Source organism: Astyanax mexicanus, chromosome 3 (genome assembly GCF_023375975.1).
Source record: "Astyanax mexicanus isolate ESR-SI-001 chromosome 3, AstMex3_surface, whole genome shotgun sequence".
NCBI classification, from domain to species: Eukaryota; Metazoa; Chordata; class Actinopteri; order Characiformes; family Acestrorhamphidae; genus Astyanax; species Astyanax mexicanus.
In genome coordinates, this window is record NC_064410.1 from 37,050,520 (window position 1) to 37,074,192 (window position 23,673).

At 38.2% G+C, this 23,673-nt stretch overlaps 1 protein-coding gene across 3 annotated transcripts; it reads right to left on the minus strand.

Annotated features, from left to right (window-relative positions):
• Positions 1 to 2,626: 2,626 nt before the first annotated feature.
• Positions 2,627 to 20,724, minus strand: LOC103029604 (transmembrane protein 268). 3 transcript variants are annotated; one of them, XM_015602065.3, is made up of 10 exons: positions 20,695 to 20,724; positions 19,526 to 19,584; positions 17,999 to 18,112; positions 16,473 to 16,567; positions 15,676 to 15,783; positions 13,077 to 13,235; positions 12,634 to 12,744; positions 11,215 to 11,304; positions 8,297 to 8,509; positions 2,627 to 2,959 (listed from the first exon to the last, which is right to left on the minus strand). In XM_015602065.3, the coding sequence occupies exons 3-10, from the start codon at positions 18,096 to 18,098 to the stop codon at positions 2,792 to 2,794; spliced, it is 1,044 nt and encodes a 347-aa protein (XP_015457551.3). In that variant the 5' UTR covers positions 18,099 to 18,112; positions 19,526 to 19,584; positions 20,695 to 20,724; the 3' UTR covers positions 2,627 to 2,791. The 3 variants fall into 3 exon arrangements, with proteins under 3 accessions (XP_015457551.3, XP_022538827.2, XP_007228590.3); XM_022683106.2 differs by lacking the exon at positions 20,695 to 20,724 and adding an exon at positions 19,677 to 20,406 and having other exon boundaries at positions 19,526 to 19,606; XM_007228528.4 differs by lacking the exon at positions 20,695 to 20,724 and adding an exon at positions 19,677 to 20,405.
• Positions 20,725 to 23,673: the final 2,949 nt, after the last annotated feature.

Here is a 23,673-nt window from a genome sequence, read left to right on the forward strand (position 1 = left end):
TAACAGGTGAAAAACTTGATAATTTCTAAATGTGACAGGGCATCTCCAATCATATTAGACCTTCTTACACATCACCATCCTATGCTCCAGTAGGCACCATTGTGCAAGTTGGTGCTTGAACCCGATGATTGCCGCTTGCGGCTATATTTATTTTTTTTACTTTTGGCACACAGTTCACTCCATACACGAGCATCATCGTACCAGTGCAAAGAATCAAACCTCACTTACCAAACATGCCTTTCCTGATCAAGTATACTGCAAATATTCCCATTATTTATCTAAGTTAGCTAACCTCGCTGATTAAAGTTTAAGCAAAAGAGCCAGTGAGAGGCATAGAGGGTGAAAAATCTATAATTAGAGCTGTGAACAACATCACTGAGCACTGAAGAGATCAGAGGATCTGGAAGAAGAAGCAGACCAGACTGAATCTGCAGGAGCACAGATGGCCGTTTAGCCGCCCAGAGAGACCCCACGTCTCTGTGATGGTTTTAGCAGGCCGCACGCTGCCCACTGTCGCCTCCATCATGAACCTGTGCCCATTCAGCTCTGACCTGCACTGCTGGCCTCACTGTGTGGGTTTGTGTCGTTCGTGCCGTGCCCGCGGTCTCGCTTAGTTTTCCTCAGTCTGGATCCATCAGCTCTGATTAACGACTTGCACTGAACCAGCAGAAGAAGACATGGCTGTAGATTGTATCCAGCCCAAGTACAGATTTAGTGATGTCTGAGCCTTCTCAACTTCTTAAACCTCAGCGTAGGACTGGACAATATGGTAAAAATATTGTCACAATATTGGAATACATTTTAAGGTTACACAATATTTATCACAATAATTTGGCATGTAGATAAAATGCATCAGTAGCAGCAGGTTTTTATAAAACTGATCTCCAAATATCCATATATTAGTATTAGGGCTACACGATATATCGTTTGAGCATTGTTGTTATACTCCAGACCGACCTCGGACTCTACCTGATTTGGAATCGTTCTTGTCTCAGTCTCGAGGTGAGGTGGACTCAGAAAACGTTTTTAAAGCCGGACAACGCATCTTTCTGAGGTAATGTTCATTAGAAAATTAAACTAAACCTTCAGTATAAATCAGTGTTACTAACAGCTAAATTATCTACTACTCTCTCTACTATACTATACTACTATAGAACACAGCAGTGTGCAGTGTGTGCCTCTTTTATACACATATAAAAAATGTATTGTTGCCCATCTACGCTCTTTTCACTTACCAGAATATAATATTATATATAACAGAAAAAAGAAAACTATTGCAATGTAATTTTTCTACAAAGTTGTGAAGCCCTTCTTAGTATGGTGATTTTAGTTCAGATGCACTTAATCTAACTAAACAAGACTAAATTCACTTGTCATAATCAAAGGGTCAGTTGTTCAGTGTTAATTAAGCACTAACAACATTCATGATATGTTTAGAAAACTAGGCTATTTTGTATATCATAATAACACATTATATTGCCCAGCTCTACCTCAGAGATATAATTTATTTATTAATCATATGCTTATTGTGTTCAGTAAAATCAATTAATCAATTACTATTATACAACTAATGGGTGGTATTCCATACTAACAAGAAACAGTTCATACTCTTTACTGTGTATCACAGGTCTCTCAGTATTTCTACAACAGTAAATATGCACACATCTTTTTAAAACTAGTTCTGGAAAAATAATATGCAGGCATGACAAAAGTCATGGGATAGGAACTAGTATTGTGTCCATTGATTCTTGCCACTTTTGATCCATGGAAGCTAAAAAATGCAGCACTGACCTGTGGGATATGTATGTGTATGGGCCTCCTGCATTAAATATAGATGTCTTTTTTTCCAGAGTCACTTGTCTCTTTGCACGGACAATTCTAGCCAGACACTGGTGGTCATGATCATTACCACCCACCACACTGTCCACTGTGGGTGGTAAAGCCTTTTATGTCATATTCCTGGTCTACAAGTGACACTGTGGATCCATAAATAATTAAAGCAAACACATCTTTGGAAATGGTCTCATCCATCCGGCACCAACTATCAGGCCTCACTGAAACTCTAATAATTCATGTTGTTTTACAATGAGCACACTGGCAGTGTTTAGCCTCGTAACCGTAAACACCTCGTAACCCGCTGTGTACAGGTATTAGGATTACCAAGTCATCCCCTGCGATAACACTTTATGGTCAGCACCTGCATTTCGTAAAGCCTTTTGAAATACGAACATGACTGCAGTATGACCACAAAAACACACATTACTGCAAGACATAAACTGTATAATTATGTAATTAATTTGCTTTTTAAAGAGCCTTTTGACTCCTGAGGGCCTGTAGGAGAAAAAAGTCCACCCCTGATTGCACTGCACTACAGCAGCGATGTGTTGCCTGGTTTGTGCTGCATGTTCCCCTGCTGTGCCATAACGTGATAAGCTGTTACCAGGCCTGTACAGATTCACTGACTCGCTTTCTGATTCATGCTGACATCCTCCTGCATGAGTGATTCTCTCTAGGCCGCTCACTCTCTCTCTCTCCCTGTCTCACTCTGCTGGTCCTCTCTCCTCATACAACCCTTACATAAGACCCAAACCAGATCAGCGCACTCATTAACATCAGAGCACAGAGAGCAAATGAGGAAAACTTTATATATGTATATATATATATTTCACAGAGCAGCTTAAAAAATAATTTACATATACAGCAGTCTCAGGTGATGCTTGTTTAAATCAGTGCATCTTTCGTACATCTGTACCGAAATGTGTCCGCCTGGAAGCTCTTTCGATCGCCCCATCTAACGCAGGACCTTGTTCTGGATGTACTGACAGAGGCAGAGTGACGCAGTTGTGCAGTGATTTCTGTCCGTGCCTAGAGGGCGATGTGATGAAGCAGGAAGTCTCTCCGACACCAAAAGTCTCACATAGACAGCACTGTAGGTCAGCAAGAGCTGGTACGCAATAGCCTGAAAACACAAACGAAAGATTGCAAAAGAAGACAGGAAGTAAGTCATGTTTTGAAGCAGCAGTTCTAATGCAGTTATACTCTGCTTTTCCTCAACAAGCATGCCTGATTAGGTTGAAAATGCTGGACTTTTCCTTTAAAAGATTAATCTTTTAAGGAGTAGTCCAGCATATTTTTAATTTTATCAGTATTCCCATATTGGTGTTGTACCACTGCTTAAAACAGAAAATCCTATTTAGGCCAGACTTCAAAAGGGTAGTGACTGTAACATTAAGAAATATGTAAATATGTAAAATTTTCATCATTGGTAATTCACCTGAATGAAAAGGATTCCAATTTTGACTGGCCGTAGCTGAGGTCAAAATAAATACTGTAAAAATACTGTTACCACCAAATTGTATAACTCTGGTCACTGAATCTGCATCCCTTGTAATTGAAATTTACCTATTGTTTTCTATGAATACCATAAAAAAATGGCAAGTCAGCATAGTCTGCTGAGCCACAAGAAACCCACAACTAAAGCTATTCTGGTGATGTTTTAAATGGGTCACAGGCTTCACCCATTCACCATAAACCGTAGAGAAATCACAGTAAAAGCAGAGACTCTTCCCCTAGGGGAAAACTTAAAAGTACATAACATGGTGCAACCAGGGAGAGAAGCTCTATTCACTAAATGCGAGTAAACAAAGGAAATGTCTAAGTGCCCTGGAGAACAGCTGTTTTATGGCCATAGATCCTTCTATAATAAACTGACTGTGTGGCTGCTGATCAACATACTTCTATCACAGGCCTATTACATAATGAGTCACAATGGGTCTAAGTACAAACAACTCTTTGTAATGCAACTTCATGTTAGACTTTGGCTGAAGTGGCTGTAGACAACCTCACCCAAGTAAATAGTTATATGTACAGTAGTTTTATATTTTGTTTTTACAGATGTGGTAGATTAGGATGAAATACACTTAAGTATTTTTTTAATTAATAAAAGAGCATTAGTTTATTTAAAAACGAAAATATGTATAAATTATAAAATAGGACACAAGGAGTTTGATGCAAGCTCTAGTCAAACACCACAGCTATACCAAAAAGTATGTGTAGAGTACGTGTGTACCATGATATGTGTGTGCCATGATATTATTCAGACTATAACGCACACATATAGTCCTTTAATTTTCCCAAAAATCAACAGTGCGCCTTATGTATTAATTCTACCAGTCAGGTTGTAAGAAACAGTAAAGCCACTCTGCTGAGCATTATACAGGAGTTTCAGTGAAGTTCCTCCAGCACAGAGGCTGGAGAAGTATTAGAATTAGCCGCTAAACGTGCTAAGCGCTAGCTCTTTCAACGTTCAGAGGTGAGTATATTGGACTGTAGTCTGCGTGTTTACTGTGTTAAAACAACCTACGGAGGATGGTAGAACTGTACTCACTCAAATAAATATTTTTCAGTAGAGAAATCTAGGTAGATTAATATCCAGCACTTGTTTGACTTTCCCTTGACGTTCCCCTTGTGCTGCTACCTTGTCGTGGTGGGGAACCTTGCGTGTCTCTGTGACCCGGATAGCTATACCGGCGGGGGCTCTGCCCCTAGTAGGTTCAACCATGTCGGGCAGGTACTCCAGGTAGAGGCCAGACAAAAAACAGCACCTGGTCCTCCAGGTTGGGGGTTGTACGTGGGGCCAACAACCCCACCACGTTAAAAAGACTACCGTTACGGAAACTTCTACGAAATGTAATACTATTATGGATCTTACAGTAGACCCCAGCCAACCTATTGGCAGTATGACCGTCCTTGATGAAAGCCTCCAACAGGAAGTCAGGAGCGCGATGGCTAGTCTACTGGGACCCAAAACTACGATCCGCCTGGGTGCATGGAATGTCCGTACCATGTTCGACACATCCAAACAGCTCAGGTCACGAGTGAAATGAGAAGATACAGGCTGGACATCCTAGGAATAAGTGAATGCCGATGGACCGGCTCTGGACGCCAGGTGAGGAGCGATGGCACAGTTATCCTGCACTCTGGGCACCCCGATCAACACACACGCGGCGTGGCACTCATAGTTTCAAAAGAGAAGGTCAACACCCTGCTGGACTGGGAACCCCTCGGCGACAGGCTGATCAGAGCCCGCTTCAACTCCATGCACTGTAAGCTCACCATCATACAGTGCTATGCACCAACCAATGAAGCAAATGAGGAGGAAAAAGACCAGTGGTATGAAAAGCTACAGCAGACAATCTTTAAAGTTCCCCAGCATGACATGTTAGTGATCATGGGTGACATCAATGCCAAAGTGGGAGCTGATAACACAGACTATGAAAGAGCCATGGGGAAGCACGGGTGCGGTGTGATGAACGATAATGGTGAGCGACTTGTTGACTTCTGCATGACCAATAACTATGTCATTGGTGGCACCATCTTTCCACACAAAACTATCCATAAACTCACATGGAAGTCATCGGACGGTTCCACCATCAACCAGATCGATCACATCTTGATCAACGGAAAGTGGCGCAGGTCTCTTCAAGATGTTCGAGTTTACCGTGGAGCTGATGTGAACAGTGACCACTACCTTTTAACAGCCACCATCAAGCTGAAATTAAGGAAAGCGCAAAAGCGGAGTCAACATAGGAAACATCTTGACGTAGCCAAATTAAGATGCCCCAAGACCAACAAAGAGTTCTGCCTGGAACTGAAGAACAGATTCAGTGTTCTCGCTAAATCTGTAGATGAAAACTTGGACACACAAGACAAGTGGGAGAACATCAAAAAGTCTTACGTAGGGGCAGCCACCAAAGTCCTGGGCTACAGAAAGAGAGGGAACAAAGAATGGCTAACACCTGGCACCTGGCAAAGAATTGAAGAAAGAAAACAGCTGAAAGCAAAGTTGCTCAGCACAAAATCACCCAGGCTGCATGAGCAGGTCCAGAAAGCCTACAAGGATAAGGACAGAGAGGTAAAGAAGAGTGCAAGGAGCGACAAAAGGGCTTTTGTTGAGGACCTAGCAGAGAAAGCTGAGTGTGCAGCTGCACGGGGCGAGTTGAGCACAATTTATAAGATCAAGCAACTCACGGGCAAGTACACCAGCCAGTCGGCCCCTGTCAAAGATAAACAAGGCAACATCCTCACCACTGAGAGTGACCAGATCCTGAGATGGGTTGAGCATTTCCGCGAGGTACTCAACTGCCCTGAGCCAGAGGATCCTGCTAACCCCTCGTCAGCAGAACGTGTCTTTGACATCGAGACCACCCCCCCAAGTAAGGAAGAGGTCAAACTTGCCATCAAAGCCTTGAAAAATGGGAAGGCCGCCGGCATAGACTCTGTTCATGCAGAAATGCTTAAAGCCGACCTCAACACCTCAGTCAACGTGCTTACTGATCTCTTTAAAGACATCTGGGAGAAGGAAGTAATACCCCAAGACTGGGACAAGGGCCTGATCGTCAAACTCCCCAAGAAAGGAAACCCCCAAAATTGTGACAACTGGAGGGGCATCACGCTGCTATCAGTACCATCTAAGGTCTTCTCTAGGATTTTACTCGCAAGAATCGAGTCCGCTATTGATCAAGAGCTACAGCAGGAACAAGCAGGGTTCAGGAGAGGAAGGGGTTGTATAGACCAGATCTTCGCTTTGAGGAACATCATCGAGCAGAGTGCAGAATGGAACACTCCCCTACACACCAACTTCATCGACTTCCGCAAAGCCTTTGACAGCCTACATCGAGACACCCTGTGGAAGATTGTTAGGGCCTATGGAGTTCCTCCGAAACTGGTCACTCTCATAGGGACATTCTATCGTCACTTTGAATGCAGCATCATTGTTAGTGGTGAGCCATCTACATGGTTCACTGTGGAGTCAGGTGTGCGGCAAGGGTGCGCTATTTCACCCATTCTCTTCCTGATTGCCATAGACTGGGTTATGCGGAATACAACTGACAGACCCAGGGGTATTCAGTGGACTTTGTTCTCCCAACTGGAAGATCTAGACTTTGCCGATGATCTTGCCGTCCTTGCATCGAAGCACATTCATCTGCAGGAGAAAACTGATAGACTAAACAAATTTGCCCAACAGGTAGGACTGAACATCAATACGTCCAAAACCCAAGTGATGTGCATAAATGCCACTCCAGACGCACCAATCTCAGTGAATGGGCACGCTCTCGATTATGTGGAGGAATTTACCTATCTGGGAAGTCTTGTCAGTAAGGACAATTCTGCACAAAAGGACATTGAGCTAGACTCGGTAAGGCACAGGGTGCTTTTGCTAGACTAGACAAAATCTGGAAGTCTAAGCAATATAGCTTAAGAACAAAGGTCCGACTTTACAACAGTAATGTGAAATCTGTATTGTTGTACGGTTCGGAGTGTTGGCGAGTAACATCAAATGACATGAAAAAAGTCGAAGCCTTCCACAATGGTTGCCTCAGGAAACTCTGTCGAATCTTCTGGCCTGAAAAAGTATCCAATGCACATCTATATAAGAAGACCAAATGCAACAGCGTGGTGCTACAGATCAAACGCAGCCGATTCCAATGGCTTGGGCATGTTCTCAGGATGGATCAAGACCGTATTCCCAAGATCGCACTACGATGGACTCCACCTGGGAAGAGGAAGCAAGGCCGGCCCAAGAACACCTGGCGGCGTACGGTGACAGCTGAGCTAAAGGAGATGAATCTAACATGGGGCGAGGCACAGCATGCTGCTCAAGACAGGTCCAGATGGAGGCAGATCGTCGAAGCCTTATGTCCCATCCGGGACGAAGAGGATTAAGAAGAAGAGACTTGTTTGACTTTGAAAGAATATAGACTTTCATTGACAGTGTGCCTTATAATGTGGTGCCCTTCATAGGCTGCATAATATATCCTATTAAAGTAAATTAAATTAGATAAATCTCCATAAAAAATGTTGGAGGTTATGTATCTTTAATCTGGAATAATGCTTCTTTAATTAAGACATTCCTGAAGTCCTACTTCAATGGGCAATGTCCCAGACAAAGATTAAACCTAGTCTTGAAATGCACAGCATTTTGAATTAAGATTTTTAATTGAAAGGAAAATACAATTTGGGAATAGGCTTAATCCCTGTCCCCAAGAGTTGAAATGTGGGAAAACAGAGCATGTAAATTCCTCTTTCAAAAAAAACCATAAATAAGAACCAAGTGATTTTTCAAGTGACAAACATGACCATATAATCAACTGTAATACCATATAAAAATTATCATATGATTTTATGTTCAACCATTTTACATGTGTAATACCCATATAAGACTTTTTCAGTAAGAGTAGGGACTGTAATCACATTTCTACTTCTAATACACAAAAAAGTCTTTGAATGTTCTCACCTGATACGAACGGGTACAGTCAGGTATAAAGCTGTAGTTTCTGGTCAGTTTTGACTCGTCTCTCTGCTTCTGTGAATTGCTTCTCGGTCTTGTCTCCACCAGTAGGGGCTGCTCCTCATCCGTCTCCTCAGGTGGCTCACCTTCCACAGCTTCCGTGGCATCAGAGACATCAGTGACGATATAGATGTGAGACATTCTCTTCTTCAGTTTGTTCTGGAGGGTAAAAGGGACAAAAATGTGGTTGCATTTGAATTATTGTATGTAATAATTCTAAAAAAAAAAAGCTTAAAAAGATCAAGCCAAATTTTCTCTCATCAATGAAATGATACAATTGTATGTGGTATGTATACACAGTTAATATTACACAGTGAATCAGTGAGTGCTATTTATATTGGATTATTGAGTGCATGTAAACACACTGACTCTCTTGTTAGTTTATATGGTGAATATACTAACACTAAACTACAAATGCAGCTGTTTATCGTTTATTTTGCCTTCGATTGCACAACAATTTACTAGGGGTGTCACGATCTCGATATTTTATCGAAATCGAATCGAAATGAGGTCATGGTCTCGAGTATCGAAGTCAAAAAGAGGATCGACGATCCCTCCCGCGCGCGCTACGCAAATTGCGCAGCGCGCTACGCAGACGTTAATAAACATCACTGTGACAGCGCTAGTCACAGTTTCACCACATCACTTATCTAACCAGCCTGTACTGATTTCTGCCCCCCAATAATGCTTTCAATAACCTCTAATAGCCTTTAATAGTCTTCAGTAGCCTTTAAAAGACTTACCTGGCGGCCGTGGTGTGTCCACTAAACTCCGTAGTTATAAACATCCTGAGGTTAGCAGCGCGCTAACTGACCTGTTTATAATGTAATCCGAGCAGTGACTCCGTGTCGGCTGTTCTAACCTGCTGCTGTTAGCTGCTTGGGCTGAAAGATGAACTGTAGTGAGCTGTATTATCCGGTTAGTGGGGTTAAAACCTTTATTTGTTTACAGAAACAGTAAAAACGGACTGGCTGAGCCCTGTAGCCCGTGGCTGGGCTGTACTGAAGTAGTGACTGAGTGAAGGGGGCGGGGCTTGTGCTGCTGCTGCAGCTCCGACTAGTGGTTGGATGAAGAACTGCAGCTTCATGTAAGTGAGCAGTTTCACCAGCCATCCACACACAGCTCTGATAAACTGCTTGTTTTAATAGTGCACACTGTTGCTACCAAAAAAAGTCACTAGATGGCATTACCATATATATCTTAATAAATAATAATAATAATATTTATAATATTTATAATAATAATAATAATAAATATATTATTTAAATTTTATGAGGCATAAAATAATAACAAGAAAAAAAAACAAGAAAATCGAGAATCGAATCGAATCGTGACCCTCAAATCGAAAATGAAATCGAATCGAGGATTTAGAGAATCGTGACACCCCTACAATTTACTGACATGTCCATCTATTCAGGCAAAAGCAATTTAGCCTCACCCATTTAAGCTAAAGTTATAAAGTAAAAACAATGAAAAAGTAAAGTGTAAAATACAAAGTAGGTAATACAAAACAGGAAAAACAAATATAACACTTATTATGAGGTCACAGATGCCTTTTCCTCTGAATAGATTTTTTTTATATTTTAGTTTTATTTTCCAGCAGTTGGATTTTGAATCTGTGTGAGATGTCAGGTATCAGAGGTATGAACATCCAGGAGTATAAATAATTAGCTAAGTGCTGGTGACCAACACAATGAATGAATTTTTTGGTTAGTTTTTTTGCTGAGTTGCTACATGGAAAAGTATGATCAGGTGCTGCAATGCTATAAAGTGCACTATAATGGACAATGCGTTGAGGCTGTGGATATTGGTAAATAGATTCAAGAGATTTGGAGATTTGAAGCTGTTGGCAGATGTACGTACTAAACTACATATTCCACAGTGCATTGTGCTAAGAGTGCAAACCTATTTTTATAGAGCTAATAGCTAAAAGAAAAAGGTTAAAATATGCAGATTTGGTGGCTGAGGTGAGGAAATGTGGGTATCTTGTAGCAAAGTCAGCCATGCAATTGCAGATTAAATTTGGATGCAGAGGCTTTGTGCTGAGAGTAGCTGTGAAGGAACTGTGAGAAGAAGCTGACAGGGCTAGTCACTGGTTGTAGACATTAAGGTCTGTGGTTAGGTGAGGAAGGGCAGTGCAGGGGAAACATAGGAAATATAAGCTATTGTTATAGAGTGTGTGTGTGTAAAATCTACAGAGACTGGTGGCTATAAGCCTTCATCAACAGTCCTACTGGGGCTAGGGAAAACCTTACACGGGAGGCCAGTGTGGTTCTAAAGTTATAAAGTTGGTTAAATGAGAGCTTGGAGGGAAGTGGGTTTGGATGCTGGACCTCATTGCTGGGCCATCCGAGCTGTTGGGGACTTAATTTAGTGAAACACTGATGACTGGACGTCTCTACCTGATGTGCTCTGTGAAGATCTCACCATGTAGTTGAAGTATTTTAGATGCTGTGTAAATATTGTATGCTATATCATTTTCCTAATGATTTATCTATGGTGTAATGATTGTGTGCTGTAATTCATGTGCCCTACAGCATTAGCACATTGTTTAAGAGTATAACCACCCTCAGTATCGGCTGGCATAACGCCCTGTAAGCATATTTCCAGGTTCATTAGTTACTGTGTGTCCACATTCTCAATGTCACCGCCTACTACTATGTCACAAAAGGAAAAATGGCATAAAAAATATATAGAAAGTGAATTTTTACAGGTAACAGCCCCTGAAGTACTATTTACTGCAGCAAACATAGTCTGCTTAACAGTATACAATACACAATGGTTGGAAAATGGTCATGTAAAAATCTATTTAAATAAATATAAAATAAATAAATAAATAAATGAAAGTGCAAAGACAGGCATACCTCTATTTCATCTTTAACAAAGCCAAACTCCTCTAGAGTTTCAGTTAGGGCCTGCAGGCAAGGGGACAAGTCCCAGAACACACAAAACAGCTGAAAGAAAAAAAAAGTAGAGAACATTTGAGTGTGACACTATGGAAACAGCAGTGTTTAATCAGATAAAGAAACGGAAATGAGCCTTTCATATATATAACAGTAAGCCACATTTACTCATTCTCTCTGATTAGTTAATAGTCTAAAAGTTAAATCCCTTTTTTGAATAAATTCTCCAGTAGCAAAATTTCTGGATTTAAATTAATGTAAAATCAAAAGATAACAGTTAAAAATGTTTTAAAACACTGACAGAAACCCTTTAACCCTTGTGTGGTGTTCGGGTCTGTGGGACCCATTTTAATTTTTCATCAAATGATACAAAAAAAATATTTTTCTAACACAAACTCATCGGCATTGGCTCATTTTTTGTGAAAAACATATATCAAAACACATTTTCGATAAACACACACTGTACATCCCCCCCCCACACACACTTATATTACATACAGTATGTTTGGCCAAGGGCTAATAAACATTGCTTCATTTGTAAATTTGAAACTAAACAAATGTTCTACTCATATCTTGAGTTGAATTCATTTTCTTTTACATTTTATTAAAAAAACTAATAAAAAAAGTGTAGCACTTTTTAAAAGAAATGTAACATAAGAAAGGTAAAGGGCAAATATTAACCATGTAAGCTGTTTATATTGCTTGCAATTTAGGTGAAGCAAGCATGTGTAAAGCATTTTAATGTAAAATTGCTTAATGTTGCTGAATTAAATACAAGTAACAAAGTAAATGAGTAACAAAAAATATGAACACCACACAAGGGTTAATATTTTGTCAATCTTCCTGTAGTTTTTGTTCCCTAAAATCTACAGTCTCAGTTATTAAGTCCTATGTAAAACAAGTTCTTTACATAAATGCCTCTTATTAATCTTAAATATCATGATATATCATTGATTATTAACCATAGTTTATTGCGTAAGTCATTCAAACTGGTTTGAAATGCTCAGCAGTAGAGAACCATACAAAGTTGGAATTTTCTGGCAGACTTTGAACTTTTACTCAATTCTTTCCCAATTTTTTTGAAAAATTCTGTATTACAACCCACAATTCTTATAACCACTTAGCATTAAACAGTTAATGAATATTCTGCATAAAAGCACCCTTTCGTTGTGAATCCAATCTTGACATTTGTTACTTATTATTTGTTTTGTATTTACTGTCTGTCTGTGTGTCTATATGCTAGTGTTTACATACTGAATCAATGTGATATTTTTGGAAAGCATTCTGGTATTTATCTCTATCAGTATTGCTCTGGTTGTTTTGAGTTTTTGTTGTTCTGTAAGTATGTAGAGCTGTATGTAAAATATGTAGGTATTTTACCTGCATTTTCCCACTGCACTGCTGAACCCAATCAGCCACTCCCAGAAGGAGCCCATGTTTAACCAGTCGCTCATTCACCTGCACTAGGCGCACGTCTGTGTTCACATTAATCTGAGAAGAGAAATGCCACAGCTTCAGTGAATCTGGTGTGTCAGGAGAAGCAATAAATGTGCACGACAGTGCGGTTTGAGAACCATCACTGAGAAACACTTAGATTAAAGAATTCAACTTTAAAACATTCTTAAACATGACCGTATTGGTCCCCAAACCATTGGTCTTTTTATTAAAGTTATTTGTCACAATCTGGCACAATACTTAATTATGACAATTGTGAATTGTATCAGAGACCTCAGATTATTATATGTGCGCTGTGTAGGTATAAGGCACATAAATACATATATTATAAATAAAACTTTTGATTTTAAGAAAGAACAGCTCCCTGCCTCTTTGTTGTTGTAGTGGAGGAGGAGGATGATGGCTATGGTGATGCAGATGGAGGTGAGGCTCACACAGAGGCAGAGTATCCAGAAATCTGTGCTGCTCTCACGAAGGTACTGGTGCAGGCTGGAGTACACAGCACACCACAGCACGATATACAAAACCTGCACACATACACACACAACACCACAGCTCAACAATATGACAGTCAGATATACATCAAATTACTACACAAGTATACTACTGTGAAAAATTCCAAACATCTAAGAAAGTCATCTGTATGATGACCCTTTTATCTGGATGGTAAGTGTTCATTTGTTTAAATATCACTAATTCATTAGATCAAATTCTAGAAAACAAACAACTTGTTTAAACAAGTGAGAGTGTGGTAGCTTCAGCATTTACAGCTCTTTCCTGCAGGAAGCCCATTGTTTACACTTACTATCCAAAGTCTAATTTATCTAATCAGGTAAATCCATACAGTGGCTGAAGTTCAAGGATAAGCCAGCAACCAATCCAGTATTCTTTTATGTAACAAACACTAAATAATATATCAATATTGATACTAAATTTGTTTGCTGTTTTTGTTTATATTACTGTTTTAATATGCTTCACTATAGAATACTCACAGTTCTATATGACTTACATGACTGGTGCCCACATTATATCAGCTGATATAGTCTTTTGGCAATAACCAAATGTCTTTTTAATGTGGAAAATCCCTTTCAATGGGGAAATTCTGCTTTATTGCAACACTGACAACCATCTGTACAGCCTGTTGCTTTATGATAGATATCCCAATCCCAGCTGAGGGGGGTAAAGTAGTTTAACATTTTACAACAACAAGGTTTACTTTCTGTCATTTGCGTATTTGTGTGTGTGTGTGTGTGTGTGTGTGTGCATTTAAGCATTGCCTTGTGTTAACAAATGATATTTAAACTTCTTCAAAGATGGGATTATTAAGATATTTAACTGCACAAATGACAGTAGTCAGCACTAATGCTGCTAAATTATACAAAACATACTACTGGTGGTGGTCTTCAGTGCACTGCTATTTAGTATTTAGCCTTAGTAGCAGCCAATCAAAACTGGCATGCTAATGAGCTCATGTTTATTAAAGCCAAATGCAATGCTTCTTCATGTTCATAAATATAAAAAAAACTGAACCAGAATTAGTTCAACAGATTCTAATAAACAAATCTGAAGAACCGTTTGGTAAAATGTGGCATCAAAAATATATAGAATATAAAATTTGGGTTAACCTGGGGTTGTGCAAATGACTGAAAATTAATCAGAACTGACACTACGGACTTCTAATCAACACAAAAGAACCACTAACTATAGCGTTCCTCACTAATGAGCATTTATATGGAGGATGGAAATTGAAGAGAACAGAAAACAGAAAGCAAAAGCAGACAAGAAGCAGAGAAAAGAAAGAAAAATGTGAAAGGTCCTTTTCTCAGACAGCCTATATATTCATTTGGTTATGGTAATAGAGGTAAAATGTTCAATTATTTGTGATACTGGTTTAAGGTCATATCACCCTGAACAAGGTTATTGAAACAATATTTATCTTGTAACTTTTGTGGCAATATCATAGTTCTAATTACAGTTAAAGCAACAGCAAGAAAAAAGTTAAGCTTGGATTCCAGCTAAACAGGCAATCACAGTGCTTGACATGAGCTGCATAAATTTGCCCAAATTTTTGAACTTGCAATCTTTAAAATCATGACTACATTTATAGGGATAGGAATTTAAATCACTCTTTGTTTAATTTAATCCGCTTGCTGTTGACATGTTAGTTATCATGCTCAATCCACACAAATTAAAATTAGTCATAAATATATACATATTTTCAGACTACAAAGGCACACTTGAATTCCTTTTATATTTCCCAAAATTCATCAGTGTGCCTTATAGTCCGGTGCACCATATGTATAATTGAGGCTGGAGCAGCATTAACATTATAACTGTCGGGCGGCATTAGCTAGCACTAACCATGAAAATCAGAAAATCTAAGCTTACTATAATTAAACGGAAGCACTTTACTCACCCAAATAAACAGTTTTCAGGACACTGTGTAGATTAACATCCAGCTCTCATTTGACTTTAAAAGGAAATGTTTTTTAAGGAATTACAGTTTTGTTTACTTAGCTTTACTTAACTTAGTTACCCTCCTACCACCACCCAGCAGTAAGACCTGCTGAATTAGAAGGGAAACATGGCAACACCCCTGTTCCTTACTAGTGTCACAAAATGTGCCTTATAAACCGGTGCTCCTTTTAGTGCGAAAAATATGGTAGGTTAAACAGGCAGAGTGAATGAATAAATCAGTTTTCACTTGGAATTTTTATCTTATGACGGTGAATCACGAGTCATTGTTTATACAGATGGTATGAATGAGGAAATGTTTTATTACAATGCTATTACCCAGTAACTTCACAGTAAATCTGACCCAATAGTCACACTCATAATATGTTACTAGATAAATATTTATTTTAAATTAACCCCTTAAACCCAATGTACTGAGTGTGAGTGTAAGGTTAGATATTTTTAATGAAGTGTCTTTTATAAGTGTGTTTTATGTCACAATGTGACTCTTACTGGAGCCAGGATGAAGTGAAACAATGAAGAGTTGAAGAACAGGTATCTTCTTACAGACGGAGGATCCAGCGCTATTCCAACCGGAGTTTCAAAGTCCTCCACAGGGATCTGTGTAAGAAGATCCACAAACAGCTTAACTGTAAAACACTGCATTTATTCTCTATTCAACAGATTAAAAGATCTGTAGATATTGGAAGGCCTATTGCCCAATCTTTATTCCTCATTCATTTAATCTCCCCCATTACTAGAAATGCTCCCAACGCTAAACTTTTGCAGTGTGAAATATGGATAGGTTCACTTGATCACTCTCAGCCCAGAGATCTGGTATGTTAATATAGCATAGGTCCCTTAGCATAGGTCTCACGGTCATAACTGTGAAGTAATTTTAATCCAGTATGAATCTGCACTAAAGGTTACAGGCTGAAAATAACAACTGAATCTGCAGTGTGAGCAGTTTTTACAGTCCCACAGTAATAACTGTGGAATTATTATAGTGAATGTTTCAGTAATTCCCTGAACCTGGAACTCCCTCAAAATAATTAAATCCAATTACAAAACTTGCACCTTGGCATGTTATTGCTGTTATTGTTACTGCACATGTCCTGTGGTATAACAATAAACCTTTCACTGAAACTTTACAAAAAAACAAATTACACAGACAATTTTATTCAAATTACTCAACCTATCAAACAGAATCCCACTCATTACACTCTTGACTTTTGTTTACATTTCCTAAGAAACATACACTATAAAGCAATTCAATTTTAGATTATGAGAAACATATAAAAGGAACTAACTTGAAAGCCTTTTCTTTCCAGCAGAGACCTGCAAAATGACAGGTCAAAGCTTGGGGCCAACATAGAAGAAGATCGCACAGCCAGAATACACTGACCTAAAAACATGAACACACAGTTACATGCACAGTTACATACACACATTTACATCTGTAATTCTGAAGCATAATTTGGCATTGTCTTTGCACTACATGTGTGAATATGTCTGGTTTGTGTAATGTATCTAATTAATGTGCACACAAATTCAGTGTTTATTTGCTACTTTTAGCACTTAAAAATCCATTCAATATTAACAAAGAATCATTAAAGTACATAAAATTCAGTTAATACTGTACTGAGTTAATAAAACTCTCTACCCTCAATTAGTTAAATTCAGGGTCATAAGAACAGGAAGCAGCATCATAATTTGATATCGACTGTGTTTTCTACATACACACAATTTATGTACCATTCACAATACTTTATATGAAAATAAGTAGCCCTAGTAGTTTACTTTGCTGATGTACCATTAGAGACTGTAGCTCATCTGCTGATGTACAGTTTGTGTATACTAAAGCCTTTATCAGTGATCAGCTTCTCACCACAGAGACGCTAAAGATGGGATATTTTTGGGTTGTGAACTCGCTCTCAGTGTTGCAGTGACATTGACAAGTGTAAAACCCAGAGCAACAACACTGTGGGCCAATAAGGGAGTAGTTTTTAGTGAACTGGACTGTGAGTGTAAATCTCAAATGGCAAAATATAAACAATTAGAGTTCCAAGATACTTTCAGAATATTAACAAACTGTTTATTGCCTTAATTAATGTCCAAAAATGTCCACACAGAAAATGTTAATTATTTTTTTTAATGTTATGAAATTTAGCACATTTATTTGTTATTTTTATATATTGCAGTCTATATATATATATATATATATATATATATATATATATATATATATATATATATATATATAAACTTTTAAATGATCCCCCCCCTGAGATCCTTATCAAATTTAAATTTGGCTTATAACTAATGTTAGAATGCAATACAATACAGAAATAGAGGACAAACAAATAAAACAGATATAATTTACATCTGTCTTAAACACACAGCAACCTAAATTACCTGTTTCATTTTAGGAGGCGCTACAAAAAGCTCTCTCTTCTCTTTTGCAAAATTCATTCTTTAAAAAGAGAGATTCTCCAATGGCATTACTTAAAGAACCTAAAGCAACTTGCTTAAGAATTTAAAGGTAAAGAGATGTTAGAAATGGCCAGAATTAATCTCGCCTTTTTGGTTTAATAAAGCACACATTCTGATATCTGATAAATGTAAAATATGGACCTACATTTTTAATGTATTACACCAAACACCACTTTTTTGGGGGGGCAAAGATGTTTTTTGTTTATTGTATAATAATGCCTGGTACAGTGCTTTAAGTGTAAAAACAGAAACAAAGAAACAGTAACTGTTGTAACTGCTTTATAGTAGTTGCCATTGCAAATATTAGGAAATAGAAACCACACAGAGAATAAAGGCAGCATACCATTTGTCCATGCGGATCGCCTGCTCCTTCCATCTTCTGATGAAATTCTGGATATATTGTCACTCGTTTCTCCATTACACTGAGTGGCCCTGTCCTCCATCACATCAACAAGTGCTGGAAAATGCAATTTAAGCCTTGTTATTTATTTTAATTTACTCTTTCTTCTCTACATGGATTAGTATTATATAATCTCCTTGAAAAAAATAACATTAAAAATGAAGAACTTGGATCTAACAGCATTTTGATCACAACAATTAAGGGTGGTGTGTAAATTTGCACAGAATTGCACATAGTTATAATGGAGAACTGTATTGAGAAGTGCCCATTACTGTTTATGTGGTTAAATAAATCTTCATATCTGCAATATCTGAAGTCTTCTGTTATTTCAGAAGGATGTTTAGCAGTGTATTTGCAGTTTTAATACACACTTTTAGTGAGCAATGTAATTTTTTGGTTCTTCACTGAAAATCTCTTAGCCTCTGATCAGCAAATTTTATTGAATAATGCAGTGTTTGCAAGAGCAAGAAAATGTGCTTAATATCTGTGTATATCAACCACATGCTACAGATGCTGAAGATTAAGATAAGGTTTAAAAAATTTAAAAAGACTTTTATCTAAAGCTTTAAAAAATGTGAAAAGGTTATAAAAGGTATTAAATAAATTGTGTGAAGAGCATAAACAAAAAACATTTATTTTCTTCATAGTGACATAACCATATCATATGTGAATCATATGAGCCTTCAAACTGCCCCTACAAAACCACCGGGCTGTTTGTTTTTTCTTCTTACACACTAGCAGCCACATTCTACAGCAGTCAGCTAATGAACTGCCAGAGCGCGGAGCAAGGAAAAGCTGGAGGAGTCACACCTGGAACTGACTTTCCTTTTCCAGAAGCCATGATCTGAATGAAACCTTTTATAAAAAGTGTCTCTAAACCTGCCTTAACTGTAGCAGCAGTCAAACGACTGCATCTGAACAGGAAACAGTAACCCAGCAAAACTTCTTCTTTCATAGTTTCACACACCATTGTGTGACTATGCCAAACATTTCACAGGACAATTCTAACACTGTCTTACTGTACTATAGTTTCTTTACTACAGGTAATGGTTCTATATACAATGCTAACAATTTAAATGCTTAATCAAATATTCACAAACAAGAAATGCCTTATTTTTTAGTGATTCTACTGTTGTTACAACTAAAACAGACAATTTTAGTACTACAGAGACCTTTTTTAGACTGTATGTTTGTATGTTTCTTGGGTAAAGAATCTAATAGCAGCGACTTTTGAAACATCTTTAAAGTTCACATGCCTGCCTACAAAGTCCAGACATCGGTTGCCCTTATAGCTTAGTAATAACCCTATAATATTGCACAATTCCCCGTGTAGTTACTGATTAAAAGCCTTAGGACACTGACATACGTACATACATATATAGATATAGCCATATAAATATACCAAAACACACTATATGTGTATGATTTCTGACTGTCCTCTCAAAAGCATGCCAAGACCTGTTTACTTACTGCTTTTCAGTTGAAGCTGCCGGCCCACCACATGTCCAAACACTCACTTGGCTGCCAAACTGTGAATGAGAAAAGTAAAGACTGAAAGAGACATAAAGGGTAACAAACCAGCAACATTCTCTCCCTCTTTCTCTTTCACTCTTTAACTTACCGTTGTTACCTGGAGTGTGGGTAAGGCCACATTTTACTGCATCTCTCCTTTTCCCTTTCTTCTGTCTCTTTTCTCTCTCTCTCTCTCTCTCACACCCTCACTTGCTCACATGAGAAGGTCTGCCTTGTTACTTTCAGTTTTTTAGTATTTAGCTCCTCCCACTGTGTGCACTCATCTGTCAGGCTCTCAACAGTCTGCTATTTCCTCATCCTTGCAATGTTCTTACTTTCTTTCATTCTCTCTGTTTGTCTCTCCCTCTCTGTCTTTCTCTCGTTCTCTCTCCACTTCCTCCTGTGTTTGCCTGCAAACCCTAGATGACAGCAGCCCGCCCTCTTTTTTTTTGCTCTTCCTTCTTTATCTTTCTTTCTCACCACAACCTTGTGACTCGGATCAGCCAGCCCGCATGACTAGAGGAATTCACGCAACATTTCTTAGCCATAAGGCTACTGTGTGAAAAAGAGAAGGAAGAGAATAGTGTGTGTGTGAGAGAGAGAGAGAGAGAGAGAGAGAGAGAGAGAGAGAGAGAGAGAGAGAGAGAAAGAGAGAGAGAAAGGCTGGTAGAGTATGGTGAGAGAGATAGACAGGTGGAGAATACAAGTCAGACAAGAAGTACAGAAGAGAAAAAGCGAGAGAGTGAGGCTGGTAGAGAATGAGTCGCACAAGGAGGGAGGAAGAGAGAGAGAGAGAGACTGGTAGAGAACAGGAGAAAGAGAGATAGACAAAGGATTCAGAAAAAAAAGAGGTGGAGAAAATAGTGTGGAAGGGGTCAAAGAGTGAAAGATAGTAGGCAGATAGATAGATAGATAGATAGATAGATAGATAGATAGATAGATAGATAGATAGATAGATAGATCAAATAGTCAAATAGTTATATAAATATGGAAAGAAAATCGATAAAATATAAGAATATATAGTTTGTATATAGCAAGGGGAAGAAAGACAGAGATTAAATGATATAAAAACAGAAAAAGGATTAGACTTGATTTCAAAACACCAGTAAAAAGAAATGCAGGCCTACATCATGCTCCTGATCCTGCAGGCCTCATGATGGCTGGACTGAACACTGCAGGGTTCAAACACACATTATTTCACAGACATAAACACACATGATCTACTTTACCTGGTTAATCACAACTCCTCTTACTTACACATTTATTCTTACCTGCTCTCCCTTTTAGCTTAGTGATCTCAGGCTGTGGCTGCTGAATCATGCCCTGCCCCCAAGAGACTATCACAAACACACAAACCCACACAGAGAAACACACACACACAAACACAAACACACACACACACACACACACACACACACACTACTGCGCAAACACACACAGATCTCCAAATGTGTTTTTTATTAAACTATATTATCTGTCAACTTCAATTCTAATTCTAGCCACACACACACATACACTTAACCATACACTCACACTGTTGTGTGTTTTTCAACTGTGACAATAACCTGTGAAGTGTCTCTAAACCGTAAACATTCAGTTTTTCAACACTGTGGGAAGAATATATTACAAAAAGGGTAAACATGTATGTGCACATACAAGAGACGTGCTTAAAAATATATTACAGAAAACAATATGTCGACTTTTCCATAAAGATAAGTGGGGTCTTTGGTGCCATCTTGAGGCATACATAGGTAAATGCAATCAGACAGACAGGCAGAGATGTGTACGCATGTTTAGGAAAATACAAAAAAAAAAGTTTAGGACTGGGTAGTAAATAGGGTTGTAAACAACGAAAAATTGTGTAAAATTCTGAAAATATGAAACTTAGTTGGGTGCAAATGAAAGATGAGATGAGAAACTAGATCAGAATTAAAAGAGCAACGTAACTCTATTTCTGGTTTATTTCCATTGCTACTCACCAGCTATAACCGTTTAACCAGTGAATTTCATGGTTATACAATGAACTTTTTGCTGTTTTAAATATACATCAAAGTGTATGATTTTTGATGTTATTATTTAAAACTGGTACTCTAACATTATATTTTGTCTAGATTTTTTTTAGCAATATTTTATTATATATCATCACCCAGCCCTAAAGGGACATATATTATTTAAATCTCATTATATGAACATAGAAACATTATTTAAAAAGGTTCCAACTAACTTCAGCATCATATAGCTTGAACTGCAAAGATTCCAAAACATCCTATATATTATTCTTTTGTATTGAGCCTCTAATGGTCATTTGATAACCTGAAGTTTACACAAAGATGTGCGTACAATTAATATATCCTGTCTTGAAAACTGCAACACTGATCTTAAAATGTCAGATGAATGGTCGATTGTGGTACATATGACTTCTGCTGGGATTACATTCAGTTGCAGTGACAGCACAGATTTGCTTGATTTGAAAGGTCAATTTTGCCCCCTGAACTGCAGCTAAAATTACACTATTCTAACCAAAACATCTGATTAAATCATATAGGAAGAGCTGTTTATGCTATGTGTTCCTAATTACTAATACTAACTAGCTAAATTTTTGAGTATCTAGTGTAAATAAAAGTGTTAAAGTTGAGTATCCTTAAATATTCAAAATACACACTTAGAACCGATCGGGTTTGACTGTAGTAATGACGGACACTAGTATCCCACATCTGGAATAATTATATAAAAAATGTGGACAAGCATGAAGCAGTTAAAGGAGAAATCGGGTGTTAAATGGACTTGGGTTGAAGAGATACATGATAACGAGTAAGAACCTTTGTTGAATAGCCCACCTGCATTTGCTCCTAGCATTCTACAAAGCGCTTTAATGCTCCCAACAGGGTTGCAGTGTTAGTAATAGGGGCATGACTTTGCCAATCTAAAGAAATCATTTACACCATTAACAAGCTCAAAGTGAGAACTTGAAATTGCAGTTGCAAAAATAGCAATTTTTGGCATGAGTAATTCTAGGCCCCGAATACTAGCATTGTAATCCTGTTGGGAGCATTGGCTAAAAGCAATGTATTTAGGAATGGTAGGTGTGAATGGAGGTGGGCTATTTAACAAAAGTTTAACCCAAGTCCATTTCACACCAGAGTTCTCCTTCAAATGCAATTTAGAGCAGCAGGCAACTGGAGAACTGCAGGGTTTTTTATTGCAGTATTTGCAACAAAATATAGCTACAAAATGTAAAACATATTCTAATCATATGAAATGGAAAATGAAAGAAAATAAATGAATTAAAACACTAATGGAGAATGATTTAAACTTTATCGCTTTCTGTAAAAACAAAACAGGTTAGTGTGTAAATATTTTGTGTGCTAACCTGCCAAAGCCACACTATAAGGATAAGTATATATTTTAAAGTCCCAATCCCATTTTTCTTTTGTACCCATACTCCTTATTTTCATAATGTGGTGTCAACTTCAACAGACCGTTCTGAATTTGTGAGAGGGTCATAATAAAATGTTACAGTAATATTCCTTGTTCTTTAGGTTATTCACAGTGTAATCGTTATATTTTCATAATATGGTGTCAACTTTAACAGAATATTTGATAATCTGGAGTTAGGGCAAGTGGAAATATGCAGAACGGGCAATTTATTCTCAGTGTATGTTCCTAATGGTCTGGCCACTCGCTGTGATGGGGAACTAAAAGTAACTTTTATTAGCTTCCGTTCCACCATAAATGCTGCAGCCTCTGCTCTCGTTTGTGCCATTTAAGGTGGAAAGGGAAAGTAAGCTAGGTAACCTAAATACTGAGACGAACTATTAGTGATTGTTTATGCATGTGGCAATTAATTACACTCTCTTCTCCCCTGTAGCCTAACAAGAATCAGGGCACCCTACCACTAGACGTGCACTTACCACATAGGGCCAAGGGGTGAAATGGGATTGGGCCTTTAAATATGCAGTACACAATTGGGACGCAGCCGATACCCCTCGCTGCAGAACCACAAGTCCAGGGAGTGGGGCTGGATCTGATCCAAGGGGTGGAGCCTGACCTCCTGACCACCCATATCTTCTTTTCATTGGTTTTAAGTCATCGCATTTCAATTCGTC

What these genes read in the sequence shown, in the direction of transcription:
- LOC103029604 (XM_015602065.3), bottom strand. Translation starts at nt 18,098, where the DNA reads ATGGAGGACAGGGCCACTCAGTGTAATGGAGAAACGAGTGACAATATA. An exon ending in GCGATCCGCATGGACAAATG is followed by an intron (nt 16,568 to 17,998) that starts GTATGCTGCCTT and finishes TCATGTTTTTAG; the next exon opens with GTCAGTGTATTCTGGCTGTG. An exon ending in AGTGCAGTGGGAAAATGCAG is followed by an intron (nt 11,305 to 12,633) that starts GTAAAATACCTA and finishes TTTTTCTTTCAG; the next exon opens with CTGTTTTGTGTGTTCTGGGA.